This window comes from Barbus barbus (genome assembly GCF_936440315.1).
Source record: "Barbus barbus genome assembly, chromosome: 10".
Lineage (NCBI taxonomy): Eukaryota > Metazoa > Chordata > Actinopteri > Cypriniformes > Cyprinidae > Barbus > Barbus barbus.
In genome coordinates this window covers 5,099,422-5,124,864 of record NC_136738.1, presented here as the reverse complement: position 1 = coordinate 5,124,864, position 25,443 = coordinate 5,099,422, and the positions used below count along the sequence as shown (strand labels likewise).

At 35.6% G+C, this 25,443-nt stretch overlaps 2 protein-coding genes across 5 annotated transcripts in view; one reads left to right on the top strand and one right to left on the bottom strand.

The window, feature by feature from the left end:
* The window catches only part of LOC306875800 (glycogen synthase kinase-3 beta), a 50,779-nt gene extending 46,658 nt beyond the window's left edge, over positions 1-4,121 (top strand). For all 3 annotated transcript variants that reach the window (XM_079426544.1, XM_079426543.1, XM_079426545.1), the window contains 2 exons: positions 59-157; positions 1,576-4,121. In XM_079426544.1, the coding sequence (XP_079282670.1) occupies positions 59-157; positions 1,576-1,646 (170 nt within the window). In that variant the 3' untranslated portion in view covers positions 1,647-4,121. The remainder of the gene's footprint in view (positions 1-58; positions 158-1,575) is intronic.
* Positions 4,122-4,843: 722 nt separating this feature from the next.
* LOC306876011 (nuclear receptor subfamily 1 group I member 2-like) lies at positions 4,844-24,937 on the bottom strand. Of its 2 annotated transcripts, none has more exons than XM_079426900.1 (9): positions 24,509-24,937; positions 18,279-18,469; positions 15,609-15,739; positions 14,579-14,748; positions 13,578-13,855; positions 13,345-13,490; positions 7,146-7,262; positions 6,945-7,050; positions 4,844-6,862 (listed from the first exon to the last, which is right to left on the bottom strand). In XM_079426900.1, the coding sequence occupies exons 1-9, from the start codon at positions 24,509-24,511 to the stop codon at positions 6,721-6,723; spliced, it is 1,284 nt and encodes a 427-aa protein (XP_079283026.1). In that variant the 5' UTR covers positions 24,512-24,937; the 3' UTR covers positions 4,844-6,720. The 2 variants fall into 2 exon arrangements, with proteins under 2 accessions (XP_079283026.1, XP_079283025.1); XM_079426899.1 differs by having other exon boundaries at positions 13,345-13,511; positions 24,509-24,793.
* Positions 24,938-25,443: the final 506 nt, after the last annotated feature.

Sequence of the window (25,443 nt, the reverse complement as noted above, 5' to 3'; positions counted from 1 at the left end):
TCTGTCAAATGCAAGGTAGTCAGCTGCTGATGTTGTTTGTTTGTTTGACTTGACTCAGAGCTGTCCAGTAACCCATCCCTGGCCTCTATCCTAATTCCTGCTCATGCACGTAATCAGACAGGAGCTTCTACCCCCACCAACGCCTCTGCCACTTCAGGTCAGCCTTTGTTTCAGACCCTTTTTGTGCTCCTCTGACATCCCTTATATTTTGGACATAGCTCACTCTGATACAGTGTTCATATTATAATTTTTACTGTATTGACTGACCAGAAGCAAGAACATCTGTTTTATCAATTATGTTTTTATTCAATGATGTATAAAATATACACAGTAAAGAAAAATTCAAATCACTTCCCAAGTTTTAGACATGTTTTTATTGTTGGTTTTATATTGGTTTTAATCAACTTTTATACCATTTTCAAGAAACATGTCAATTGAATGACTCTACAAATGGGGCAAAGCGGGTTAACTATCCATCAAAAGTAATAACATATTTTCCTAATCTATCTTTATCTTCATTATCAAAATGAAGGTTTTAAAGCATTTTTATAGGGAAATTAATTTTTTTTTTATAATATTGGATAAAAATAATAATATTGGAGTAGCACCACATGACATATTACAGTGTTGTTACTAAGTAAAATTGTTAAAAAATATTTTATTTTTGTTAAAATAATATTTTTGTTGTTTTCAATAAAGCTAATATTAAATAAAATGTAAATATTGGACAAAAAAAAAATAAAAATAGAAATGTTGGAAACTTACTCTAATAAAATGAATAAGTTTGTGAATAAGTTGAAGTACTAAAATGACTACAACGGAATTAAAGCTAAATAGAAATACACAAACTAAAATTAAAATAATAAAACGGCTAATAAAAAATAATAAATACTGAATTAGTATTTAAATAATACTAAAATACTACCGTTATATAATATAACAAACAAACTTTTAAAAAAATGACCTTGCTAAGCTTGCCAAATTATCTGATATTTTAATACACTGATTGAACTTTACTGGTTTTCTGCATTAAAATATAATGCCAAACAACATATTAAAGCTTTTTTTAATGAGAATGTTAATCTTTTAATATATCTTTAATATTTTATTATGGTATCAGTACAGTTATATCATGTAGGCATTTTTTACTTTATGCCACAAAAATGATCAAAATTCATTTTAACATAGAAATTAAAAAATTATATCATTTATATGTGATATCATTTCTGGTTTTGTGCATTAAAATATAATGCCAAACTACTTTTTGAAAAAATTAGAATTTAATAAAAATGTTATTCTTTTAATATATCTTTAATATTTTATTATTTTATTATGCTATCGGGTCAGTTGTATCACGCTGGCATTTTTACTTTAAGCCACAAAAAATAATAAAAAAAATAATTTTAATTTAGAAATTAAAAGTATGTTCATCATACAGGAACTGCATTCAAATTGCATTTTGAATGTATTTTTGAATAATTTAATAGATATGACAGGAAAATGATCATCACCTGACTTACCCTTAACAACATGCTGCAATATATACAAATAAAAATGTTTTCTCTTTGTGTCCAGATGCCAATAGTGGAGATCGCAGTCAGACCACAACTGCAGCCTCCGCCTCCGCCTGCAACACCTCAACCTGAGAGCCCCAGCCAATCAGACCTGACCCTGCCTCCAAGGCCACGCCCACCCCACTGCTCACCAGCTTAATGGGCAAGAATTGAGTCATGTAACCACCACTCGTATTCAGACTGCAAGAGCCAACCTTCATTTACGTCTTTTTTTTTTTTTTTCACAAAGTTCAGAAAGAGTTCAAAATTACACGTGTCGTGTGGAAATGCCTCGTCAGGTGTAATTCACGAGAACGACAGACAGAGAAAGAGGGAACGGGTTGGAAAGGGGTGGGGGGTTGTTTAACCATAAAACCTGGTCCGTGACCAGCCACCATTTTTATTTTGGTTTTTCATTCTCAGAGGACAATCTTCTTATGTAAGCAATCCGGTAGCCAGATCCATCCACTTCCGCTTGCATTTGGGCTCACCTGGACCGTCTCTAGCTACACGTTCTGTCCCTTTATACCGTCCTGGGCCTTTAATAGCGCATGGCTTGAATTTGGTTGGGCGCACCCCTTGTATACAGTTCATATATATATATATATATATATAGCGTGTATTTATACATATATATGTATATGTATTGAAAAAGATGAAAGCATTCAAAACTACAGGAAATACCGTATCTAATCGTATCTAACAAACACCGTACAGGAGGTATAAATATAAAAACTGCATGTTCCAATCACAAAGACAACAGAGGAATACTCTGTTACAGGAGTTTTAAGTCGGCTGAATCTATTTTATCTTGTTTTATAAAATGGGCGGGCTATAGGGCAAAGGACAGACATTTTGATTGACAGGTGAGACGTGCGTCTCCATCTCTGTGTTCTTGTATGATATATACATACACAGTTTATATATTACTTTGCATTATGTAAAATAAATATATATATAGTTATATATAGATCTATATCTAGCATCATCGGTTCAGAATCCATCAGTTTGTCAGCGCAGCGGCTGGCAGGAATGATACAGTATGTGTATGACTAAGAGTCTGCTGGAGCAAGCGTTTTCTGTTAGCCTGGTAGAATTACAGCTCACCTTCTGTCCTGATTTGCTCTCGTTATTTATTGTCATAACGCTCAGATTCATTGTTCTTATCCACACAGCTAAACGTAAAGAACACATGAAGAGAAGCATCGATGTGGTGCAGACTCGCAATGGCTGTGATGTTTTAACCACTACTTTTTTCTTGTCATGTCTCAACATAACTTACAGAAAAATGTACTTTTTTCTTTCCCAAAATGTCTTAATAAGCAAAGTATAGCAGTATAAGAAAACGACAGACGTGTATATACCATACAGCACAGTTGCTCCTCACCAAATTCTGGTTTTACTTTTTATGTTTTGATTTTTGTATAATTTGTGAGCGTGTGTGTGTGTGTGTGTGTGTGTGTGAGTGAGTGTTCTGCTATGTACAGAAATATGCTGACCTGAGAACTGTTAACGAGCGGATACAAAGACGAGGGATTAAATGAAAACGGATAAAATAAAAAAATTCAAAACAGATTTAAAAGATCAGGGCAAACATGACCTGTTTGTTGGATACTGTAGACAAGGAGCCTTCTCCAGCCATAGAGTTCAATCTTATCTGTACAGTAGGTGCCAGCTATATTATTGTAACTATAACTAGTAATGTATAGTGTATCTATAGTTTGGAGTGCCTTTGCTTCCATACACTTCCCACACCCACTTCCTGTCCACACACAAGACAGGCCACACCCCTTCCTGTGACCCTCTGCAGGTGCTGTTGAATGACTGACAGCCGACTTCATTTCCTGTCCCAAACCACATTCGCTGTAGATGTTTTTGGCACAAAGGTGTTTTTGTGTGTGGAGGAAGTCACGTTCCTGTGGAGCCAATCACAATGTATGTTCTTACACTCGTTCCACTACCAAAGTGAACCAACTATGAGCGTGTTGTGATGTAACTGCAACATCCCGGGGGCAATAATAATGATTTCTTTGTGTTTTTGCTCGTTGGCCAGCTGACAGTACGCAGTAGAGATGTCACGTAGCACCAGCCGGACCCTCATCCCCGCACCCTCAATGTAAAGCTTGCTTGTAAGATACGCGTTCATAGATGTGTTGCTTTCCACGAATGGTGTGACCGCTTCTCGTGACTAAAGTTAGAGTAAAAATGTAAAGACACAAGGGTTAAAAACAATTCCCAAAATAAAAAAAGACAAAAAAATAGTTTTAAGGACTGTGGGCTAAATACAGACTATCGCATTACGTACACTTATTGGGGGGAAAAAATGGTCTTGGTTTAAAACGGAAAAAAAGAAAAAAAATACAACCTGTATAACATTAATATTACTTGAATGCCTCTGTTTGTGACTGAAATTTTTATTTTATTTTAAATATATTCTTTTTCTGTGAAGGTATGCTTAATGTCTCCTCTCCTTGTAAATATGTCCGTTTTGGTCCTTGGTGTGACTTGGATTCAGAGACTAGTTACCTGGTACTGTAATTTGCATTAAATAAAGAGTAGGATAGCTTGGAAATGACCCTGCATTGGCCACGAGTCTTTCTTTTCCCAACTCAAAATGTCTTTATCCTCAAATTCAGTCCATTTAGACTAAATTAAAATGCAATTGAATGGCAGTCTCTCTTTTTTCTTCACTCTACATTCCTAAGATGTGATTCCTAAGGTGATTCTGGTAAGTGCCTGGGTTCAAATAAAACATGCTTTAAATAAATTTATTTGAAGTAACTTTGGGATAAAAGCATCTGTGCATCTGGTCAATTGAACCTATGCGGGAGTTTGATTGACAGGCGATCTGACCAATCATAACGCCAAATTTTGTCCGACAAACAGGAAACAGGAGAGTAGTAGATTAACGTCGGTGGACTTGAACTTGAAAAATGGTGTGCACTGATGTCTTTCTGCGGTTGAAACAAAATACCTTCTGATGTTCATTCATGTTTATTTCATGCTATAACTAGTAAAGAGGAGATGAACGGTTCACGTGCCGCATGAACTGAGGCGTCTGTTGCGACACATTAAAGAGAAAAATTGAATTTCTTAAAAAAATTACTAAATTTGAAAGCAATGAGACCAAAAGTAACCAGGGGTCTCATTTATAAAGTGTGATAATTAATGTTTCTTGTGCAGCAAATCAGCATATTCGAATGAAGGATCATGCAACACTGAAGACTGGCGTGATATTCTTGAAAATTCAGCTTTGCGTCACAGGAATAAATTACACTTTAAAGCATATTAAAAGAGAAAAGGGTTTCAAATTGTAATATTTCACAATATTACTATATTTGTGATCAAATGCAGCTTTTTTTACAGTATAAGGAAAATAAACAGTTACACAGTAAAAGATTCTGCACACATTCTCATTCAAGTTTACATTTCATTTTCCCGAGAGGGTCATATACTGGGTCTTACTTTGAAAATAACCACTGTAAAGATAGAAAACCTGAGTGTAGTGTCTAGAAATTACTCATATTGTGACAAGTTTCCTCATATTGCAGACAGGATGAAATAACTGCTTAATCTACACAGTATGCTAACATGAAGGTATTTTAAACGAGTTTGTTCTTTATAGAGACACCTGAAATCTGAATACTCTGCTTGTATTGGAGTCAAATATGTGAAAGAGTCCTTTCCAAAAAAAATATGTATATATACAGTATATACTGCACTCCTAGCCTGAACACTCAACATCCGCTCTACATTGTCATGTCACATCTACATAAGACACTAGCTCACAATCTTCACATTGATTGTCAGTTAACTTTTTTAGCTTTATTAACAAAACGAGCCTGAAAAGGAAGAAATTACCTTTAAAAGCTATTCTGACGTCAGCTCAGTAAATTTGCTTTAAGCCCTGACTCTACTAAGTGAAAAAGGTTACGCTCACTGCTGAGTGAAGCATTTTAAAAGGCAATCACTTCTCAGGAAAGTGCAATGAACTTTTGCAGCCTCTCTGATTCTTCAGAATTGTAGACATTCATATGCACAAAATTCTGTAAGCTTTGTTACTAATATTAAACATTCATGAAATGACTAGCTAGCACAACTCTTTTGATACGCAGCCACTCATCAGAGTGAATCTCTCAAAATCTGACAAGAACATATCCAGGTCTAAAAATAAAATGCACATTTTGCATAAAAGTAAGCCTGTTTTTTAAAACAGATTCTAATTACTGTAATGAAAAATAATTATGAAAATCTAATAGTACAAAAAAAATAGATATTTTGCATAAAAGCCTATTTTCTCATTTCTGAAATGCAAAAAAAAAAAAAAAAACCATTCTCATTACTGTAATGAAAAATAATTCTGATTAAACTAAAAATTTAATTTTTTTTTCTCATTTCCATAATGAAAAAACAAAAGGAAAAAAGCACACATTCTCATTAGTATAAGTATAAATTATGTGTGATGGCAATAATAACTGCTAATGATTGTCCTAAAAAAAATAGGCATTATGTATTATGCAAAATATGTTTTTAAATAGCTAGGGTAAATCAAGACCTGAAGTTCTCTACGAGATTCATAACTCCATTTACATTCTAGTCTGGAAAATGTTTGAAGTACTACTCACATCTTGCAATGGTACTGATATATGAATATTTTTTTATATAATCTGAACACAACATACCTAGAAGCAGTTAACTTATAGAACTATTTTGCATTTAAAAATGAATAAATAAACAGATTTGTCAAGACAGACTATTAACACAAATGACTAATATGTATCATATTGTCAATTTATAGGTTTGCTGCCATAGTAGAATTCTCTTAAACTGGGGAAAAAGTGAATCAAATCTCAATCTAACCCCACATTTCAAGCTTCATTCGTGCAGTGAATGTAAGAGATAATACGTGCCATCCTACATCTGGTTATGAACCATAGAAATTGTTCTTTTGTGAAAAGATCCCGAAAAAGATTGCTGGAACGAATACATTTAGTAACACAATTATAAAAATACAATTTCACAATTACTGTGTGCTGCAGACAGTTCAGTAGTTCATTATCAGTAGGCACAGTCCTTGTCCTCGCTGGTTTGGGCTGTATTTCAGTCCTTAGTGTCCTGATAGCGAGTTCAAGGCCAGCGTGTCGAGTCTCATCTGCTCTGTGAAGGCTTAGCTGTCTTTGCTTATTATTTCCAGTAAGAGCGGAGACACATCGGGCTGAATATCCTGGATTTTCAGCACTTGTTTCGTATACTCTTCATTCATACTCCTCATCTCGGTCAAGCACGCCATGATCTTTGGGTACAGCAGACTGGCAGGAGGAGAAGGTTCGAATGAAAGTGCAATCAAAAGATTTTTTCCCCTATAGGGAGTCAGAAATAAAGCATTCTTACTGTTTATTTGGCTCGGACCGCTTGGCCTCGATGTAGGTCTTCAGGGTGAGAGCTAGTGTTTCCTGGTTGCGGTCGATCATGCTGTGATGTGTCACGCCGGTGCGATCTGTGGATGAAAACACACACACACACACAAACATGTGAGAGGTGAAACAGCTGGCTGTGTGTGTTCACGTGTGTGTTGAACTTCATCTGAAGTACCTGGTGAGAAGAGAGAGATGGCCTGCATCAGCACGTACTCCTCTTCACGTAAGTGCAGCTTGCGCAGCATGTAATGGAAATTCATCATAGGGTCCAGCAGATGGCGATGGAAACCAGCTGGCCAGTGAGGGAGGAACGAAGGGGGAAAATGTCAAAGCATGGGAAAGGATAAAGTGTTTAAAAAAAAAAAAAAAAAAAAAAAAAAAAAAAAGAAGAGACAAACTGATGCAGGGTGCCTACTTGTAAATGCCGTCACAGCATATCCTGCAAGGTGAAAAATTACCCTAGATTCATTTATTGCGGTTTCAGTTCTAAGAGGAGAATCGTTTTTGTTAATACAAATGAAATTGAATCAAATATAAGTATTAGGAAAATCTGAAATGAGAAAACTTAGATGAAACTTAAAACATAAATATTGCCTTGGCAACTAATTGAAAAGTTTCATTTAGTGTAAAAAAAAAAAAAAAAAAAAAAATCCTAAAACAAAAACTAGCTAAATATAAATATTGAACAGATATATATAAAAAAAAATTGTTTAAAACTTAAACTTGAATTAATATACAAAAATATAGCAAATCAAAAAAACAAAAACTAATAAAAATGACACTTCAAAATGTAGTTTAAAACTCAACTGATCAACTAACTACAATTACTAAAGCTGATATAAAAGTAAATTAAAGATAAATAGAAATCTTTTAAAACAAAAAAAGAAAATGGAATGTAAAACTTAAAACTAAGTAAAATTACTAAAACCAAAACATACATAAAATAAGCTAAATAAAATAAAAATGATAATCACATACGATGAAGTTTTAAAAGTTAAATTAAAATCCGATTAACTAAAACTACTAGAAATATTAAGCTGAAATATAAAAAAGTAAAACTAATTAAAAAAAAAATTACAAGATCACATTAAAATTTTCTAACAAACCAGAAAATATTTAAAAAAAAATTCAAACATCAATTCAAAACATAAATAAATGGTATAATAGAAAAATAAAAATAATACTCAAAGACTCAATTCCCAGTGAGATTCATTTAAGCAATAAGCATCAGTGTTAAAATATAAAATAATTAAAAATAGAAAATAAAATAAAAATAAGTCACATATGAGAACTGTTAATATAGTCGGTGTGCATAGCTCAAATAATTTGGTCTTGGAATTAGAAGGAAAATATTCATATTGGCTCTGACTTTAGTACCTAATTCAGCACTGTATACGGCAGTCTTTCCATTTGATCTTGGTTTAATCTGATTGAAGCATTTGAGATGTTACAGGGATTTGAAATGTACATTTTTTAATTTGTCACGTCTGTTTTGTTTACAACAATTCATTAAATAGAAGAGCTATTTTAAAAGACACCTGTATGAAATTAGTTGTCAGGGTGATGACATACAATACGGCATTCAATGCAGAGTTCATCTAAGGCTTTTACAGCGGTCTCTAAGACACTGGAGATGAAGAGTAATTAGTTAATATGCAATGAAACGCCACTTCTCCAGCTGCTATGGAAACTTAGCCTTGAAAAGCAAACAATAGAAAAACAAAATCAAGGCTGGATCGAAGCTTTTACTAATGCCACCACAGCCTTTAATTATGCCACATACGGGTCTTGCTGAAAGGGCCATAATACAGTAAGCAAAGAGATTATAACTGTTTAATAATAAGTTTATACTGTAAACTTTGAAAATGCAATTTTAAGTACTGCTAAGATACACAAATATACAATATTAAAAGCAGAACACAATATAGTACATATTTTGTTTATTTGTCGTCTTAGTTCCATTATGTATTTTTATGATTATTTTCCACCCTCTCACTATATATATATATATATATATATATATATATATATAGGATATTATGCAGTGCCTGAAAGTAGTCCCCAGCTATATAATAACTAGTTACCTAGCTGGGGACTACTTTCAGGCGCTGCACCCATGGTACGGCAGCAAAGTTCCTTGATTATTACGCCGGAATGAGAGTATAGTTCCTAGCCATATCAGCCTAGAAAAATCGCAACTTTTCATTTTACGTCGGCCTTAGTGCACGATGTAACTACAGAAGACTCAAGCTTTAAATAGGAAAATCATCAAAACTCTTCATTCATTTTTGAGCGAGATGCTAATCGTCTAATCCGATTCAATGATCTATGCTAAGCTAAGCTAAAAGTGCTACCGCCAGACCCGGAGATCGGCTGAATGGATCCAAAAACGGTAAAACTCAACTGTTTATCTCTTGGGGAGTTGTAAAATGAGCCTATTTCCAAGAGTGTTGGAAAAAAAAAAAAAAAAGTGTCAAACAGCACCTACATCACCACATTTCAAGGTTTCAAGAAAAATTCCCCTAGCTCATCCAAAAACAAACTCCAGCATATTCAGTTATCAGACACGACTGGAACTTCAAATGGGACTGGCTTCTATGGTCAGATGAAACTAAAAAAATTTGCTTTTTAGCAGCAAACACTCAAGATGGGTTTGGTGAACACAGGGATAAAAAGTATCTTATGTGTAAAATGAAATATAGTGCTGTATTTTTGATGTTGTGGGCCTATATTTCTGCTGGAGGTCCTGGACATCTTGTTTAGACACATGGCATCATGAATTTTATCAAATACCAACAGATAAAAAAATCAATAAGTGACTGACTCTGTTAGAAATCTTATAATGGGCCATGTTTGGATCTTCCAAACGTACAATAATTCAAACACAAACCCCCAAAACAACACAAAAATGGGTCACTGAGCACAAAACTAAGCTTCTGCTGGCCATTCCAGTCCTCTGACCTAAACCCTGTAGAAAATGAGTGAGGTGAACTGAAGAGAAGAAGCACCAACATAGAGCTGGGAATCTAAAGGGTCTGGAGAGATTCTAGATGAAGGAATGGTCTCTGATCTCTTGTCAGGTGTTCTCTAACCTCATCAGGCATTATAGGAGAACATTTAGAGCAGTTAAACTGGCAAATGGAGGTTTCAAAAATGACTGAATAAAAGGGTGCCGTTAATTGTGGCCAATGTGTATCAGAGAAAAACATTTATTTCATAATGATATTTCCCCCCATTTTAAATTCTTATTATCCAATGAAAGGTTAGATTGTTGTGATTTTTTGTTAAATAAAAGATCAAAAGGACTATCAATGCAGATCAATTTTCACAGCCGCCTTTGATCATATTTACCAAGGGTGCCGATATTTTTGACCATGACTGTATGCACACACACACATATATATATATATATATAAATAAAACAGTCTGCACCTCAAACTATGAAAATAAGACTGACATGAACACACTTCACCCACATAGCAAGGAACAGCACACGGGTTGACAGACTTTCTCAATTGTAGTGTTATCACATGGTGTTAAAATACCATCTATCCTACTTTCTCCATATTACTTCACTGTGATGAGTCCCGTTTCTGAATGTGAATTTGGGAGATCGTGAGTTCATATGTATTTGTCTGTCTGAAAAAATGTGTACTTTTGTTCAGGAAGGACATATGAATTCTTTTCAACATTAATAAGAACGGTTTCCTGAGCAGCAAATCAGCATATTCGAATGATATCTGAAGGATCCTGTGACTCTGAATCTGGAGTAATGATGCTGAAAATGTCCTATTTAGATCATAGAATTACTCATAATTTGCTTATGTCACTTATAGCACAAACTTAGAAATGACTAATTGAAAGACATTAAATAAGGAGTCACACTTGGCTAGTGACAGGTTCAGTCTTTCACACACGGGTTATCTTAACTGGTTTCACTGCATTTCTTCTGCCTGAACTCTCTCGGTTCACAGACACATTTTTGCAGCATGGCACTTAAAACATTTCAAACTTATGTGTGAAAGGATTAATGCTGAAGTGTGTCATTTCCAACTAGCTGCAAAGGTAATGACTGTTTTCAAACTGGTTTTCCACTTTCCTGTCTGGGGTTGGACAAGGGCCAGATAGTCCTGCTCTTGTGATGCTCAAAACACCACAGAGAGTTCTGTAGTTTTAGCGAAATCCTAAAAAAAAAACTCAATTGTGAGATATAAACCTGGAATATAAATGCAGAATTTAAGATATAACCTCACAATTCTAAGAAGAAACGATAGAATTAGGAAATATAAACTCACAATTCCAAGACAAATACTCCAAGCTGTGAGATAAAAAGTCACAATTACCTTTTTATTTTTGTGGTGGTGGTGGGGGCAGATTTGTAAAAAGTAAACTCTTAATTTTGAGAAAAAGTCAGAATTGAGAGATATAAGCTCGCAATTGTGTGGAGAAAAAAAAAAAAAAGAATTGTGAGAAAGTTGAATGACCTTATTTTTTATTCTGTGGCAAAAGAAAAAAGATTGTGAGAGGTAAACTCAGAACTCGTAAATGTCACAATTATGAGTTTATACCTTGCAGTTGCAATACATAAACATTCAATTTCAAGAAAAAAAACCCCCTCAGAATTACAAGGAAAAAAGCTGCAATTACCTTTTTGATTTTATTTTTGCATTTCTTGATAGAAACAAGCTTCCATAGTCTCTGGATATCAAGGTGAAGAAAAAACATTTTAAAATAGGTCTGATATTTAAGTCAAAAATAAGCACGAAAGTTTAACTGACTCTATCCCATTTAAAGTAATGAAGATGCCAATAAATGCAGACTGACGCATGTACTAAGGCAGAAAATGCTTCCTGAAGCAGCTTCACAGAATGATTTTAAAGAAAGCCTGGCTACTCCGTTCACTTTTTCCCTGAGATGTTATTTTCTGTTCAGCACTGCCATGCTGCCTCCATCGCTCTCATTATCTTCAGATACTGTCCTGCTGTGCTCCCAACACCTCTCTAACGCTGTAGGGGGTTTCTCCTCCAGTGTTCTCCTCTTCCCCTTCCTTCTCTTAGCTGGTGTTACATGTTGATCTGTTTTAGTTGTGTTATGCCATGTCTTCCGTTGACCTAGTTTTCCTTGATTAGTTAATTAGCGGTTTCTGTTTTCCCATTATTACGTTCAGTACTTAAAGCCTGTGTTCTCCCATGTTTCTTTGTCTGCTATTATTTTAGATTTATGTTTGGTTGTGCCCTTCTCAGTCAGTGGATAATTAGACCTTTTCAGTCTGTCATCAAAGCGGTCTTGTTTTATTTACTGCTTTGTTTGGTCATGGTCGCATGGCTTTCTTCCTCTTAAGCATTACTCTGTATTGTACTTGCAATATTCACTGAGTGCAATGAATGATAAAATGATAAAATTAGATTTTCCCCACTTATCGTTTGTTGACATGGTTTCTGATTTGATTAGACCTTTAGTTAAGCTGTGTCTCCTTAATTTGCCTTGTTTGGATCAGTATTTAATTTCTTCCGTTTTCTGTGTTGTTGGTTCAGTCTCACTTGCGTTTATGGTGTTGTAGCTCTTGTCTGTGACTGTTTGCCAGTGTGTTAAAAACTGTGTGTTAAGGACAAAACCCAGTTTACTGCCTGTCTTTCAGCAACACATTGTAACAGGTTCTTTGGTACATGTTCTGTATTATATATATATATATATATATATATATATATATATATATGTAGTGTGTTTATACATATATATATATATATAAAATATGCACTACTTTTTACAATTCTGAAGTCAGTAAGATTCTTTTACACTTTTGAAAAAAGTCGCTTTATATTCAACTGTAAAAAAGTTAAAACAGTAATATTTTGAAATAATATTTTCGAAAAATGTGAATCTACACTTCATATTACCATTCAAAACTTTGTGGTCGAACTATTTTTTAATGTTTTTGAAGAAAAAAAGTTGCATTTATTTAATAAAAAATAAAGTAATATTGTGAAATATTATTAATGTTTTAATTATTTTATATTTAAATATATTGTAAAATGTAATTTATTCCTGCGAGTCAAAGCTGAATTTTCAGCATCATTATTCAAGTCTTCAGTGTCACACGAATCATGTTCCTTTAGAAATTATTTTAATATGCTGATTTGCTGCTCAAGAAACATTTCAGGATTCTTTGATGAACAGAGCAATCAAAAGAACATCATTTATTTAAATTAAAATTATTTTAGTTGCAATTGTAAAATTATTAATGTCACTTATGATCAGTTTAATGCATCCTTGTTGAATACTTAAAGTATTTATTAATAGGAAAAAAAACTAAACAAATAAAGTGGTTTTGAATAGTGACCTTGGGGTTAATGGAGATCTATGAAGCCCCTCACCTTGCATGGCGTCATCCATGCAGTACTGCAGCGGGCCGCACTCCCAGATGCCCGTCACCTCATTAAAGAACATGTTGAAGTGAATCAGAATGATCTCAAAGGTGGCACCTTTCAGCAGCGCGATCTGGTCCTCTATGTTTAGAGCCCTGCCATTCAAAACACAACAACTTCATTATAATCTTATAAACCACCAGTGATGAACCTTTATTTCAGATGTAAGAGCCGGTATTCACCTGAACATTGTAAGCATTTTGCTGAAGTTGATTATATTCTTGATCATGTGCGTGGTGAGGTCTGTAAAATGTGGCAGAGTAGTGAAAATGGCACTTTTATGTCGCTTCCGTTCTTTATTTTCAGTACTCTGAAGGCTGGAGGAAGGGGGCGAGAAAAATCTGATGTTTTGTTGCATTGCATCTTCAGATGGTGGTTTGTGCATGGTTGCGTGTAAGAACCTGCCACTGTTTGGTTCTAGGCCGTGCTCAGAAATGGATTTCTGATCTCGATCTAAAGGCTGCGGACATAAAACCTCTGATTAAAGGGATACTTCACCCCAAAATGAACTTACCCCCATGTCGTTCCAAACCCATAAAAGCTTTGCTTGTCTTCGGAACACAAATTAAGATATTTTAGATGAAACCCGGGAGGCTTGTGACTGTCCCATTGACTGCCAAACAATTAACAGTGTCAAGGCACAGAAAAGTATGAAAAACATTGTCATAATACTCCATCTGCCGTCAGGGGTTCAACCGTAACGTTATGAAGCGACGAGAATACTTTTTGTGTGGAAATAACGACTTTATTCAACAATTCGGCACCGTAATGTCACCGTAGCGCCATTTGAGAATATACGCGACACAATGATACATTTTCTACGTGGATTTACGCTTTGATTTCAAGTCGTTATTTTTGTTTTATTTCCATACAAAAAGTATTCTCGTCGCGTCATAACGTTATGGTTGAACCACTGATTATGACAATGTTTTTCACACTTTTCTGGACCTTGACAGTGTACTTGGCAGTCAATGGGACAGTCACAAGCCTCCCAGTTTCCATCTAAAATATCTTAAATTGTGTTCCGAAGACGAATGAAGCTTTTACGGGTTTGGAACGACATGGAGGCAAGTGATTAATGACAAAATGTTAATTTTGGGGTGGAGTATCCCTTGAAGACAGTCCTTTAAAACATATTTCAGTAAACACATGTGTCTGAATCATAATAAGGTAAATATGTTACCCGGAACTGAATAAAGTTGGCGCAAGTCATGTCGAAGGTCTTGTGATGTGCGGTGAGCAGCTCCTGTATGACAGTTTCCTGTTGAGGGGAGAGCGTTACAGGCTCCTCCTGCATCCTCTTCCTCCTGATCTGCATCCTCCGCTTCTCCACAGCCTCATCCGACATGATCACTGACGAAAAGGTTACACTATGAAATTTTTATACACAATCAGGTATAAAAAAAAAAAAAAAGTAAAAATTTTAATATTATGAAATTGCATTACAATTTAAAAGAACTGTTTTCTATTTGAATATATTTTAATATGCAATTTATTCCTGATGCAAAGATGAATTTTTAGCACCATTACTCCACTCTTCAGTGTCACATGATCCTTCACAAATTATTCGAATATGCTGAGTTGATTCTCAAGAAACAGTTCTTATTATTATCAATGTTGAAAATAGTTGCGCTGCTTAATATTTTTGTGGAAACTGTGATTCTTTGATGAATAGAAAGCCTAAAAGAACAGCATTTATTTAAAATTGATTTTTTTAAAGCTGTATAAATGTCACATTTGACCAATTAAATGCACCCTTGCTGAATGAAAGTATTAATGTATTTCTTAAAAAAATGTAACCGTATACATTAAACATGCTTATTGTATTACACATGCAAGAAAATGAGTGAAGGTCGACTGGGTTGTGATAAGTGATCAGGTAAAAATCTGCAGTGCAGAACAAATTTAAACATGTTTCATGCTGGTGAACGCACAATTTTATATTTAATACGGCAAGCTGTCTTGTTGCTTGACAACCACACACAGCCTACAGACTAATTCAGTCTTCAACAAATTACTTGCTGGAATAACCGTTCATCACTGATCACTATTATTAGGATAATAAACATAACCGTTCATCACTGATCACTATTATTAGGATAATAAACATAACCGTTAATCAGACATTTGTGCCTTATAGTATATCACACTGCCTTGAGTTCTGCTTTCTTAGGGAATCGGGAATACAGAAAGTAAAGCTCAATCAAACTTACGCTCCCTCTTCATCCCGATTGAGAGGCATTTCTGGAGTCGGCAGGATTGGCACTGTCTCCTGTTGCTCTTAGTGATGACACAGGCGTTCTGAAACGGGCAGCAGAGCTGTGCGGGTCGCTTCATGGCGCGCCTTACAAACACACACACACAGGCATATGCTAGAGTCAATCTCACTGACTGCAGAAAAGTAAGACACCGCACGATACGAGCCTGACCGATATGATTCATACAATCTTCATCAATCGTGACATTAAAACTAATTTTAGGCTCCATATTAAGAAATGTGCATTGTGCACAAGTGATACTCCAAATAAAGTTTAATTACTGTATAATTGTTTTTATCTGTAAGTCTCGAGTGATATGTCAGTAAATATGGTAATAGATTGAACTATACTTAGTATGAAATAAATGTATTACCTTTTTAGAACAGGTCAAATATTAGATCACATATGTGACTCTGGACCACAAAACCAGTCTGAAGTCGCTGGGGTATATTTGTAGCAATAGTCAAAAATACATTGTATGGGTCAAAATTATAGATTTTTCTTTTATGCCAAAAATCATTAGGATATTATGTAAAGATCATGTTCCATGAAGATATTTTGTAAATGTCCTACTATAAATATATCAAAACTTAATCGAATTCGATTATCATGCGCATCTCGTCAGTAAAGCCGGTTTCTTGATTAGTAATTAATCGCCATCACCTGCTTTAAAACAGAGCGGGAATTACTACACAGAACCATAGTTCACTGACAAGGTAAGAAATATCAGCTTCATAATCGAGGGCGATTCGTCTCTGTGTAGTAATTCCCGCTCCATTTGAAAGCAGGTGATGGCGATTTACTGCCAATCACGGAACCGGCTTCACTGAGGCATGAGATGTGCGTGATAATCAAATTCAATTGAATTGCACAGCCCTAATTTCTAGGACTTCATTTGGACAACTTTAAAGGCGACTTTTTCAAGATTTTGATTTTTTTTGCACCCACAGTTTCCAGATTGTCAAATAGTTGTATCTTGGCCAAATATTGTCATATCCTAACAAACCATACATCAGTGGAAAGCTTATTTATTCAGCTGTGATTTTGAAAAATTGACCCTTATGACTGGTTTTGTCGTCCAGGGTCACATATAATCAGAGGAATGCACTAGGAAGGAATTTTGGAGCCCCTTGTTTTAAACATTTGTTTTGTCCCAAGCCCTGGTTAAAGTATTAGTTCACCCAAAAATTAAATGACTGTCATTATTTACTCACCCTCATATTTTTGCAAATCTGTATGACATTGTTTTAAGAGCTCAGCTAATAGAAATATTTTAAAGAATGTTTTGGCTGTTTTAGTCTACACAATGAAAGTCGTTGGGGTCCAAAACAACGCTTTAAAAATATCTTTTGTGTTCCACAGAAGAAAAAAACATCATACCGGTTTGCAAGGATATGAGGGTGAATAAATAATTATCTTTTTTGTGTGTGTGTGTGTGTACCTGTTTTTATATCCCAGTGGGGACTTAAACCTGAATACACAGACTCATGGGGACTTGTGTCACAGTGGGGACCTAAATTGAGGTCCCCACGGGTAAACAAGCTCATAAATCACACAGAATTAAGTTTTTTGAAAATCTAAAAATGCAAAAAGTCTCCTGTGAGGGCTAAGTTTAGGTGTAGGGCAATAGAATATACGGTCTGTACAGTAGAAAATACCACTCCGCCTATGGAAGTCCCCACAAGGATAGCGAAACAAGTGTGTGTGTGTGTGTGTGGATGATTGCTTTAAAACCATACCCTGCTGTCTGTTTATTATAATTTCTGTCTGTATAGGACAACAATAAACCAAAAGAGCAGCGATGTCAAGAGTGGCTAATATTGCTTTCTGGAGGAAAAAAAATTGTTTGAATATTTAAATCTTTTGTACATTAACCAGAATAATTCTCATGTTTTTAAAAATGCTGAAAGCACCCTGGGAAACAAACAACTGCCATGTGACTGCAGTTGGATGCACACAGTGTGTTGTGAAATGTGTGGGCCGGCCACACATTCAAATGTGCAACTGTACCCTATTATTACTTTTTCAAAGGTTGCTTTCAAAAAATGTATGCAAATCACAACAGTCAAAAATGAATGATGATTTAGCTGTTTTTAAAGCTCTGTGTACATCCTTAAAGGTCATATTTCACATTTTCAGTTCAGGAAGAGAACCATTTCTCCAAGGTTTGTTATAAAACTACACACTCTGCAAGTACATTTTTACAAACATATCCTTGAAGTCCTTTGTCAAGTTTTGTTCCTACAAAAAAAAAAAAAAGGTTCCTTAAAGGACCTTTCAGTCAATAGTTCCTTTTCTGCATTTGAAAGATTCCATGCATTTTAAAGGTTCTTCACGGAACCATCAATGCCAATAAAGAACCTTCATTTTCTTAGAGTTTACTGGGACAACTGAGTCAACTGGATCAATTATAAAAAAAGTATAGTTCATCAAAAAATGACAATTCTGTAATCATTTAGTCATTTACTCCCCTTCTCAGCTTGGACTTTCTGCAATACATCTCACTAGAAAGAAAGTCATACAGGTTTGGAAGGACGTGAGGGGGGAGTAAATAATCCTCATTACATTTCCTCCACACATCTGTTGGAGGAGGGTCGGCTGGGAAAGGTCTGTTTTCTCACTCACCTGAAGAAGCCCTTGCAGCCCTCACAGGTCATGGCGTTAAAGTGGTAGCCTGTGGATTTGTCGCCACATACTTGACAAATTTTGGGCTCATCATCCTCCTCTGTTTCTTCCTCAGACCCATCACCGTGTCCCGAGTCGCCCAGGGGAGAAAGCTCCTCCAATTCTTTACTCATCCTGAGCTGAAGTAAGCACTGCAACAAAAGGCATACGTCACTTCATCACTCATATCCTCTCGCGTCTCTCCAAATAACGACTTCAAGTAGAGATGACTTCATAAAACTGAAAACCAAAAGCTGTTGAACATCCAAAATTAGGCTGCATTCACTAAACTGCGACAGATTCATTTACTACTATTTAATTTGAAAGAAGAAATACAGTTATGTTAAATGGTCAGATGATTTTGGGAAAAAAAATCTAATCTAATAACACAATACAATGAGAAAATATCAGCAGTGTATTAAACTTACCAATATAACATCCTAGTTCTCACAAATGACTACATCTAAACCACCTTTACAACCAAGCTGTCTGAAAGCTCTCATATAAAAAAAAAATAATAATTAATCACACTGAATAAGTCATGTTTCAATCATCACATAACCATTAGACAGCTATTCATGAGCAGACTGAATCACTCTCAGCTGTGAATGTAAATGTAAAGCAGAGCAGGTGTTCAGAGTTCAGGAAACATACCCTTTGCACAGAAATCTAGAGCGTGTTCTCCAGGGCAAGACCTTTATCCTAAATAAGCTATTGAAAGAACATGGCGCATACACGCACAGCAATGCTAAACAAAGCTGAAATTACGTGTTGCCATGGTATCCACGTGGGACCTTTATGATTTTTTTTCTCCCTGTGCATGAGAGGAAAAACACTTTAAGGGAACAGAATTGATATCCAATAAAAAATAAAATAATAAAAAAAAAATTTCCTTCTTATTCTTCCTATATTTTTATCATAATATATAAAATAGCCAATTTACTGTTACAAGTGGCTTATTATATAATTCAATTTAATCTTAATGATTCAGTTTTTTTATTTTTGAATTGATAGTTAAAAAGTGATTTGTCTTAGCGACTTATAATAATAATGTTACAAAAATGTCTGTTTCAAATAGCCTAAATGATGTTTTTTAAGCAGTAAATCAGTATATTATAATGCTTTCTGAATGATCATGTGACACTGAAGACTGAATAATGATGCTGAAAATGCAGCTTTGCTTCACAGAAGAAAAAAAAACATTTTAAAATATATTCAAATAGAACATTTTAAATGGTAATAATTTTCACAATATTCAGTTTTTTTTAATGGACCATACTGTTGATCAAATGAAATAGCACAGAACATCTGACAACACGTTGTGTTGAATAAATAAAATTCCTAAAAGATGTTCCATAAAATAAATTCCCATCTACCAACACAATTTTAAAGGGACAGTTCACTCAAAATTTAAAAACAACTAAAATTGAGATTTGAGAGCGGTAATGTAAAAGTGGAGTGAATAATAAAAATAATTCAAATTTTTCAGCATTCAAAGCTATCGTATGGCTTCAATAGATTCGCAATATAGCGCAATACGCACTTCAAAAAAAGAGCAGCTTCAACATTCTTCTAAACTTGTACTTTTGTGTTCCATGCATGTTCCATGATATAACATGAGTAAAAAATAACAGCATTTTTCTTTCACGTCAGCAATCATCTGTAAAACTGTAACTATAATTATTAATCCTTCACTATCATCTTACCAATATCACACAGTTTAACTGCCTTTCATTCAACAGCCTTGACTACAGCACCTCAGGGTTAATTTTTAATTGAACCACACATATATCTGCTTCCACACTATGGTACACGACCAAAGAAAGGCCACTAGAGAGAATAGTGACCTATTTTACGGAGACTGGTGCAGATTAAAGTGTTTAAGGGCATTAATGCTGACAGTTGACGCAGATGAACTCTGCAAGGTCAGACCGAGTTCACTCTCTGGGTCCAAAGAGCAATAACCTTCTGGTTAAGCAATGAGCTATTTTCTGAGAGTGTCCAGGGGGGTGTGGTTGGATCCAGATCCAACTCCTCCCAACTTACATATACCTAAACCTACCCATCTCCACCCCCTGATCCCTAAACCCACCCATCTCCACCCCCTGATCCCTAAACCCACCCATCTCCACCCCTAAACCTACTAATCTCCACCCCCTAGATGTGGATCCAACTCGGCCCCCTGGATCTTGTGGGCTGCAGCAAGCCTTACTTGGATTTCTCCCCCCACTGCTCCAATTACCGTGCCTCTTATCCGCTCAATCTCTGCATTAGCAACACCTCTAGCCTTTCACTGTTCACTTTCCCTTGTGATTAACAACACTGTGGACCAACTACCCTCTGGACTGCTTAGGATTTGTATTGTGAAATTCAATTTTGGATTCTTCTCAGCTGCTATTCTTCTCCAAATCCTAAATAAATAAAAAAAATACACCTGTCCTGTACGTAGCTAGTTATTAGCTAATTTTTACCCTTGGTTTACCTTTTAGATCAGTATATACATAAAAAAACAATTTTTTTTTTTTTTAATCAAAATGCTATATTTCTTTTCAGTTAATACATTAAGATAACCCTTCATTTCATGTCAAAGCATCCTCATGTGACTGTGACTCTGTGACCACATTCAAACCTGAATGTGGATCAAATCGGATTTTCTGCTGAAATCCTGTATTTTCTGAGGTTGTCCACATGACCTTTTAACTACAAAGTTGAGAAGATGAAAATTTACATGTGTGCATGTATTCAGGGGAGTTTCCTCTGAGGAGGCAAGGGAAGCAAAATCTCCTCAAAATATCGGATGAGAAAAAATTTGTAGTGGAAAAATAAAACAATATTACAAAATATAACATTACAAGGTGGATAAATCCCTCTTTTTTTATAGATTGTCCAATAGCAACACCAGCAGGTAAAGTTACAGCGGGAGTCCACGTCTCTCTCGGCTCCCCTGAGCCCATTGAGGTTTAATGCGGGTAATTGAGAATGAATGGGGGAAAGTTACACGAGAGACGGCAATACCTCCATCACGATATGACTGGATATGACTGGAAATCTCGCCTCTTGTGTTCATGCACATTCGTGAACCAGTCTGAATGATCAATATAATGGCAGAAGACTAATTGGAAAAAAAAAAAAAAGTAAACAACTCACACACTTACCACTTTCTTACATCAAACTATGAGCTGAAATGGCCCGAAAACATGAACAGTCGCCTGACAGACACAGTGATGAAGCTCATATGAATTGTTATATTTAAGTGCATAATATGCTCATTCCAAGACTTTGCCGTTAAAATGCTGCCTGGGATATTGTAAAATTACCAGGAAGTTCAAAAATCAGCACAATTACATAACCAGCTGTCAAATCTATTAAAGTTCTTTAGTTGGGGAGGGGAAGAGGGAGAAAGAGGGGGGGGGGGGGGGGGGGGGGGGGGGGCAGAGAACACTCACTAAAATCACATTAGGGTAACATTAACAGCCTGCAGTGACATCCAGCTGCTTTAATAAATGTGAAAATGCACTTAGTCGTGTCATTACACATGAATGGGTTGATCCATTGTAATTGTAATTTCAATGATTTAATCCCCCATAGACCCTTTAAACTTGGATTAAACTGGTCCTTAAAATATGCAGGTCCTTATACATCAGGCATGATTTGGCCTAATTGATCTAAGGATAGGTTTATTAAAAATTTATGTAAGGTTAAAATTTCAAGACTGAAAAATAACTAGGATTTCCTGAAAGAAATACCAGGAAAAGTTCACCCACAAATTATATTTACTAAAAATGTAATTGGTGGACTTGAGTCATGTCGACTGCTTGTGGACTATTGTGATGTTTTATCATCCATTTAGACTCATTCTGATGGCACCCATTCACTGAAGAGGATCTATTGGTGAGCAAGTTATCTATTGAACTATTCCTTTGAGGTCAAGTCTTTGATTCGACGTAGATGAAATGCGTCATCACAGTGGCCTTGTCGTTCCCATGACACTCATTTCAGTTGACACATAGCCAGCGTGAAATGTAAAAAGCAGCTATAAACGGTTACATATATGCAAGGATAAAACCATGCAAATATTACTACTATACTAGATTACAGATAACGCATGAGCCTGTGCACCGCAAGCTAAATAAACTGCAGAAGTTTATAGGCTTATTGAGGATTACATCTCTTAATATCTTTCTTCTCTCAATATCACTTGATAAACCATTATCGATGTGCTGAGAATGCAAGACAGTTGATCTCCACAAGAAATTTGGACAAATTTAAGTACCATAGTTTCACTGTAATGCAAGATCGCATTGATTTATCCTTCTGGTTCTTTGACATGTTGTGTATCCTTATTTGCATTCATTAAGAGACTATTTATCTCTAGGCTACCATCATTTATTTTATTTGACAGGTAATTTCAGTAATGCTATATTTCCCTGTGGAAAAAGCAACTCTCCTGAATGTCCAAACAACACAGTGCTGCATTAGTGCAGCAGCTCATGTTTAGATAACTGCAACTAGGTCATCACATTAGAAACAGGCCAGCAGTACAAACTGCACAAAGCATTCTTCAGATATTTAGACTAACTGAAACAAATATTGACTTTTTGTTTAATTAAACCTGCTGTGATGCAGGTTTCACAAGGAAAAAAAGGAGAATACACACACTTGGTGAACTTAAATTTAAGAAAATAAAAAAGCTAAAAATAATTATTTAAATAAAGAACTGAATGTTTAATGTGCTTGCTTTCAGTCTGTATTGTATTGAGTGGAAGATGCATTACACTAATAAGTGTACTGCAAAGTATTTCTGCCAACAAAAGGTCAAGCTCAGAAACAAACTTTTCCATTATTTGCCTTCAGGAATCAATTTCCAGTGGTAATTATTATCATTTTTATTATTATTATTCCTTTTTAAGGCAATAATTTCTTTGAAAGAGGCCTCCTAATTTTGAAGGCCTCCTCTGGCAGGCTCACTGAACTAAACTATGGGTTTTTCAGCAGCCTCTGATTGGCCACTGCATTCATAAGCTTAACAGAAATGTGTGTGGTTATAATGCTCAACACTGCAAAAAATAAATCAATATGATCTGATATAAATCTAATGCATCTTTAATACGGCCAGCCGTAATAGATTCGTTTATTTTTAAAACCCTGGACACTGGGTCAAAAAGACATTTACATTTCCTCTTCTTATTCAGGGAGGAAAATAATAAAATAATGCTTCTGCTGAAAATAAGGAGCTATATATCCTGAAATTCTATTCTAAAACACAACAACTTTCAGGCGCAGAGTGACTTCATTAACATTCAGAGCTTATATGATAATAAGCATCTACACACATGTTGTCTAGCTAAAATAAAATAAAATATTTTGTTTTTTTCAGTGAAACAAAAATATTGTTTTGAAGGATCTTGGGAACCAAACAACATTGGAGCCAATTGAATTCAGTTGCATGGACAAAAACAAAGACATTTCTCAAAATATATTCCTTTATGCTCCAAAGAAGGACCTCAAACAAGAATGGCATGAGGGGGGAGTAAATTTCATCCCAGCTTCGGGATAATATGGATTAGAATTTAATTCATTTTATTTGTGAAAATGCACGCGGTAGACGGCATGTTTTTACTAATCATTTTATTGAACTAATATATGAAAGATATCACACAATATAATGCATATATCAGCTGTGATTACCTGCAGCTAGCCGATATATTCAGAAGCACCAATGTGTCCGAACTCATTGTAAACAAATAAATATTAATACATAAACCGCACAGTATAGCACTAAACAACATCTGCTGTGCGAATATTAAAATTAATGCAATATTGGGACAACTGCTGCGACTGAATGAGCTCAAAAAATGCCATGATAATTGATTAATTACTAATGGCTCAGAACAGAAAATAAAACCAGTGAAGTGGCACTGGGTTAAAGTTAAGCAACTGCGCAGACGACTGGTCTGACTGGGATCTACAACAGTTCGGCACAGGTTTCATGGCATGTTGTCCTGACAGCAGAAGTTTGTAAATCGCCTCTTTATCTGACCTTCGAGACGACAATATATTTAAACCCCGACAGACACACATTGACATAGTTTGCAAGCGGCATTATTTATTTGTAGTGCACGTTCAACAGTTGCTGTCACGTCTCGCAATCTACTTTACTTCAGTAGCTAAATAAAAACAAACGCACTTACCATATCATATCAGCACGACATTCACATAAAGCCTCAACATGACCAGGTCCACCGAGCTCCGGCGTCAATCACGACACGATCCGTTTCGCATTTACTGGCACAACAATCCTGATTTTAAAGAACGCATTGTACACACAGCCGCCCCAGAGACTTACTAATACTTCCTGCTTACAATGTCCTGAGAAGCACACGCTTGACGGAAAAGCGAGAAAACATGTCCAGTGTTCTCGCTATAGACGCGAATGCCGTTGCTTGTTTTCTTAATTTCCTGATCAGTCAAAAGAGCAGATAGTCTGAAAGTCGAGAGGGAAGGGAAATAAAAGAAAACACAACCAATCACAGGCGGGGCAAACTGAATGGAGCGTTATGCAATTTGTTTATAGACAATTATGCAACTACTGCTGCAGCTGTATATAGGTAGCTTGCAGTGTTTGTAAGCCAAACATTGTTCATGTAAATGTGGTCAAGTTTTGGTTAGGTTCACAAACACTTGAATTTAAGTGATTTAAGAAGGAACATAAGATCTACAGATCATCAGTTGAGCTATGCAGAAACAGAGTAAAGGCCAATTCACACCGCACAGTCAAACGCCAACAAACAAGTTGGCTCAAGTTGCGTTGGATTTAGAATCTTATGAAAAATAACATATTCACACTGCACCAACAGACACTGACCAACTCTTTATCTATAAGCATGTTCAGTCGGGTGAAAACAAACTCCAACCAACTCCAACAGGGGTAACACACTGATCCAACGAACTCCAACAGACTAGTTTGTTGGCATTCGTCTGTGCGGTGTGAATTGGCCTTAATAGGCCTGCTAAATCTCCCTCATCATTCTGTCTATCATTTCAGGAGATATAGCCCATTTCTCAGACAGGATCTAATGGACCTAATGGTCAGAGAAAAAGCCGCCCAGACTATTAGTGCCTAACA

Bases quoted from the DNA above. Each gene is read 5' to 3' on its own strand.
- LOC306876011 (XM_079426899.1), bottom strand. The intron at 14,749-15,608 runs GTAAGTTTGATT...CCTTTTCGTCAG, and splicing joins AATCGGGATGAAGAGGGAGC to TGATCATGTCGGATGAGGCT. The intron at 13,512-13,577 runs GTGAATACCGGC...ATTATAATGAAG, and splicing joins AAAATGCTTACAATGTTCAG to TTGTTGTGTTTTGAATGGCA.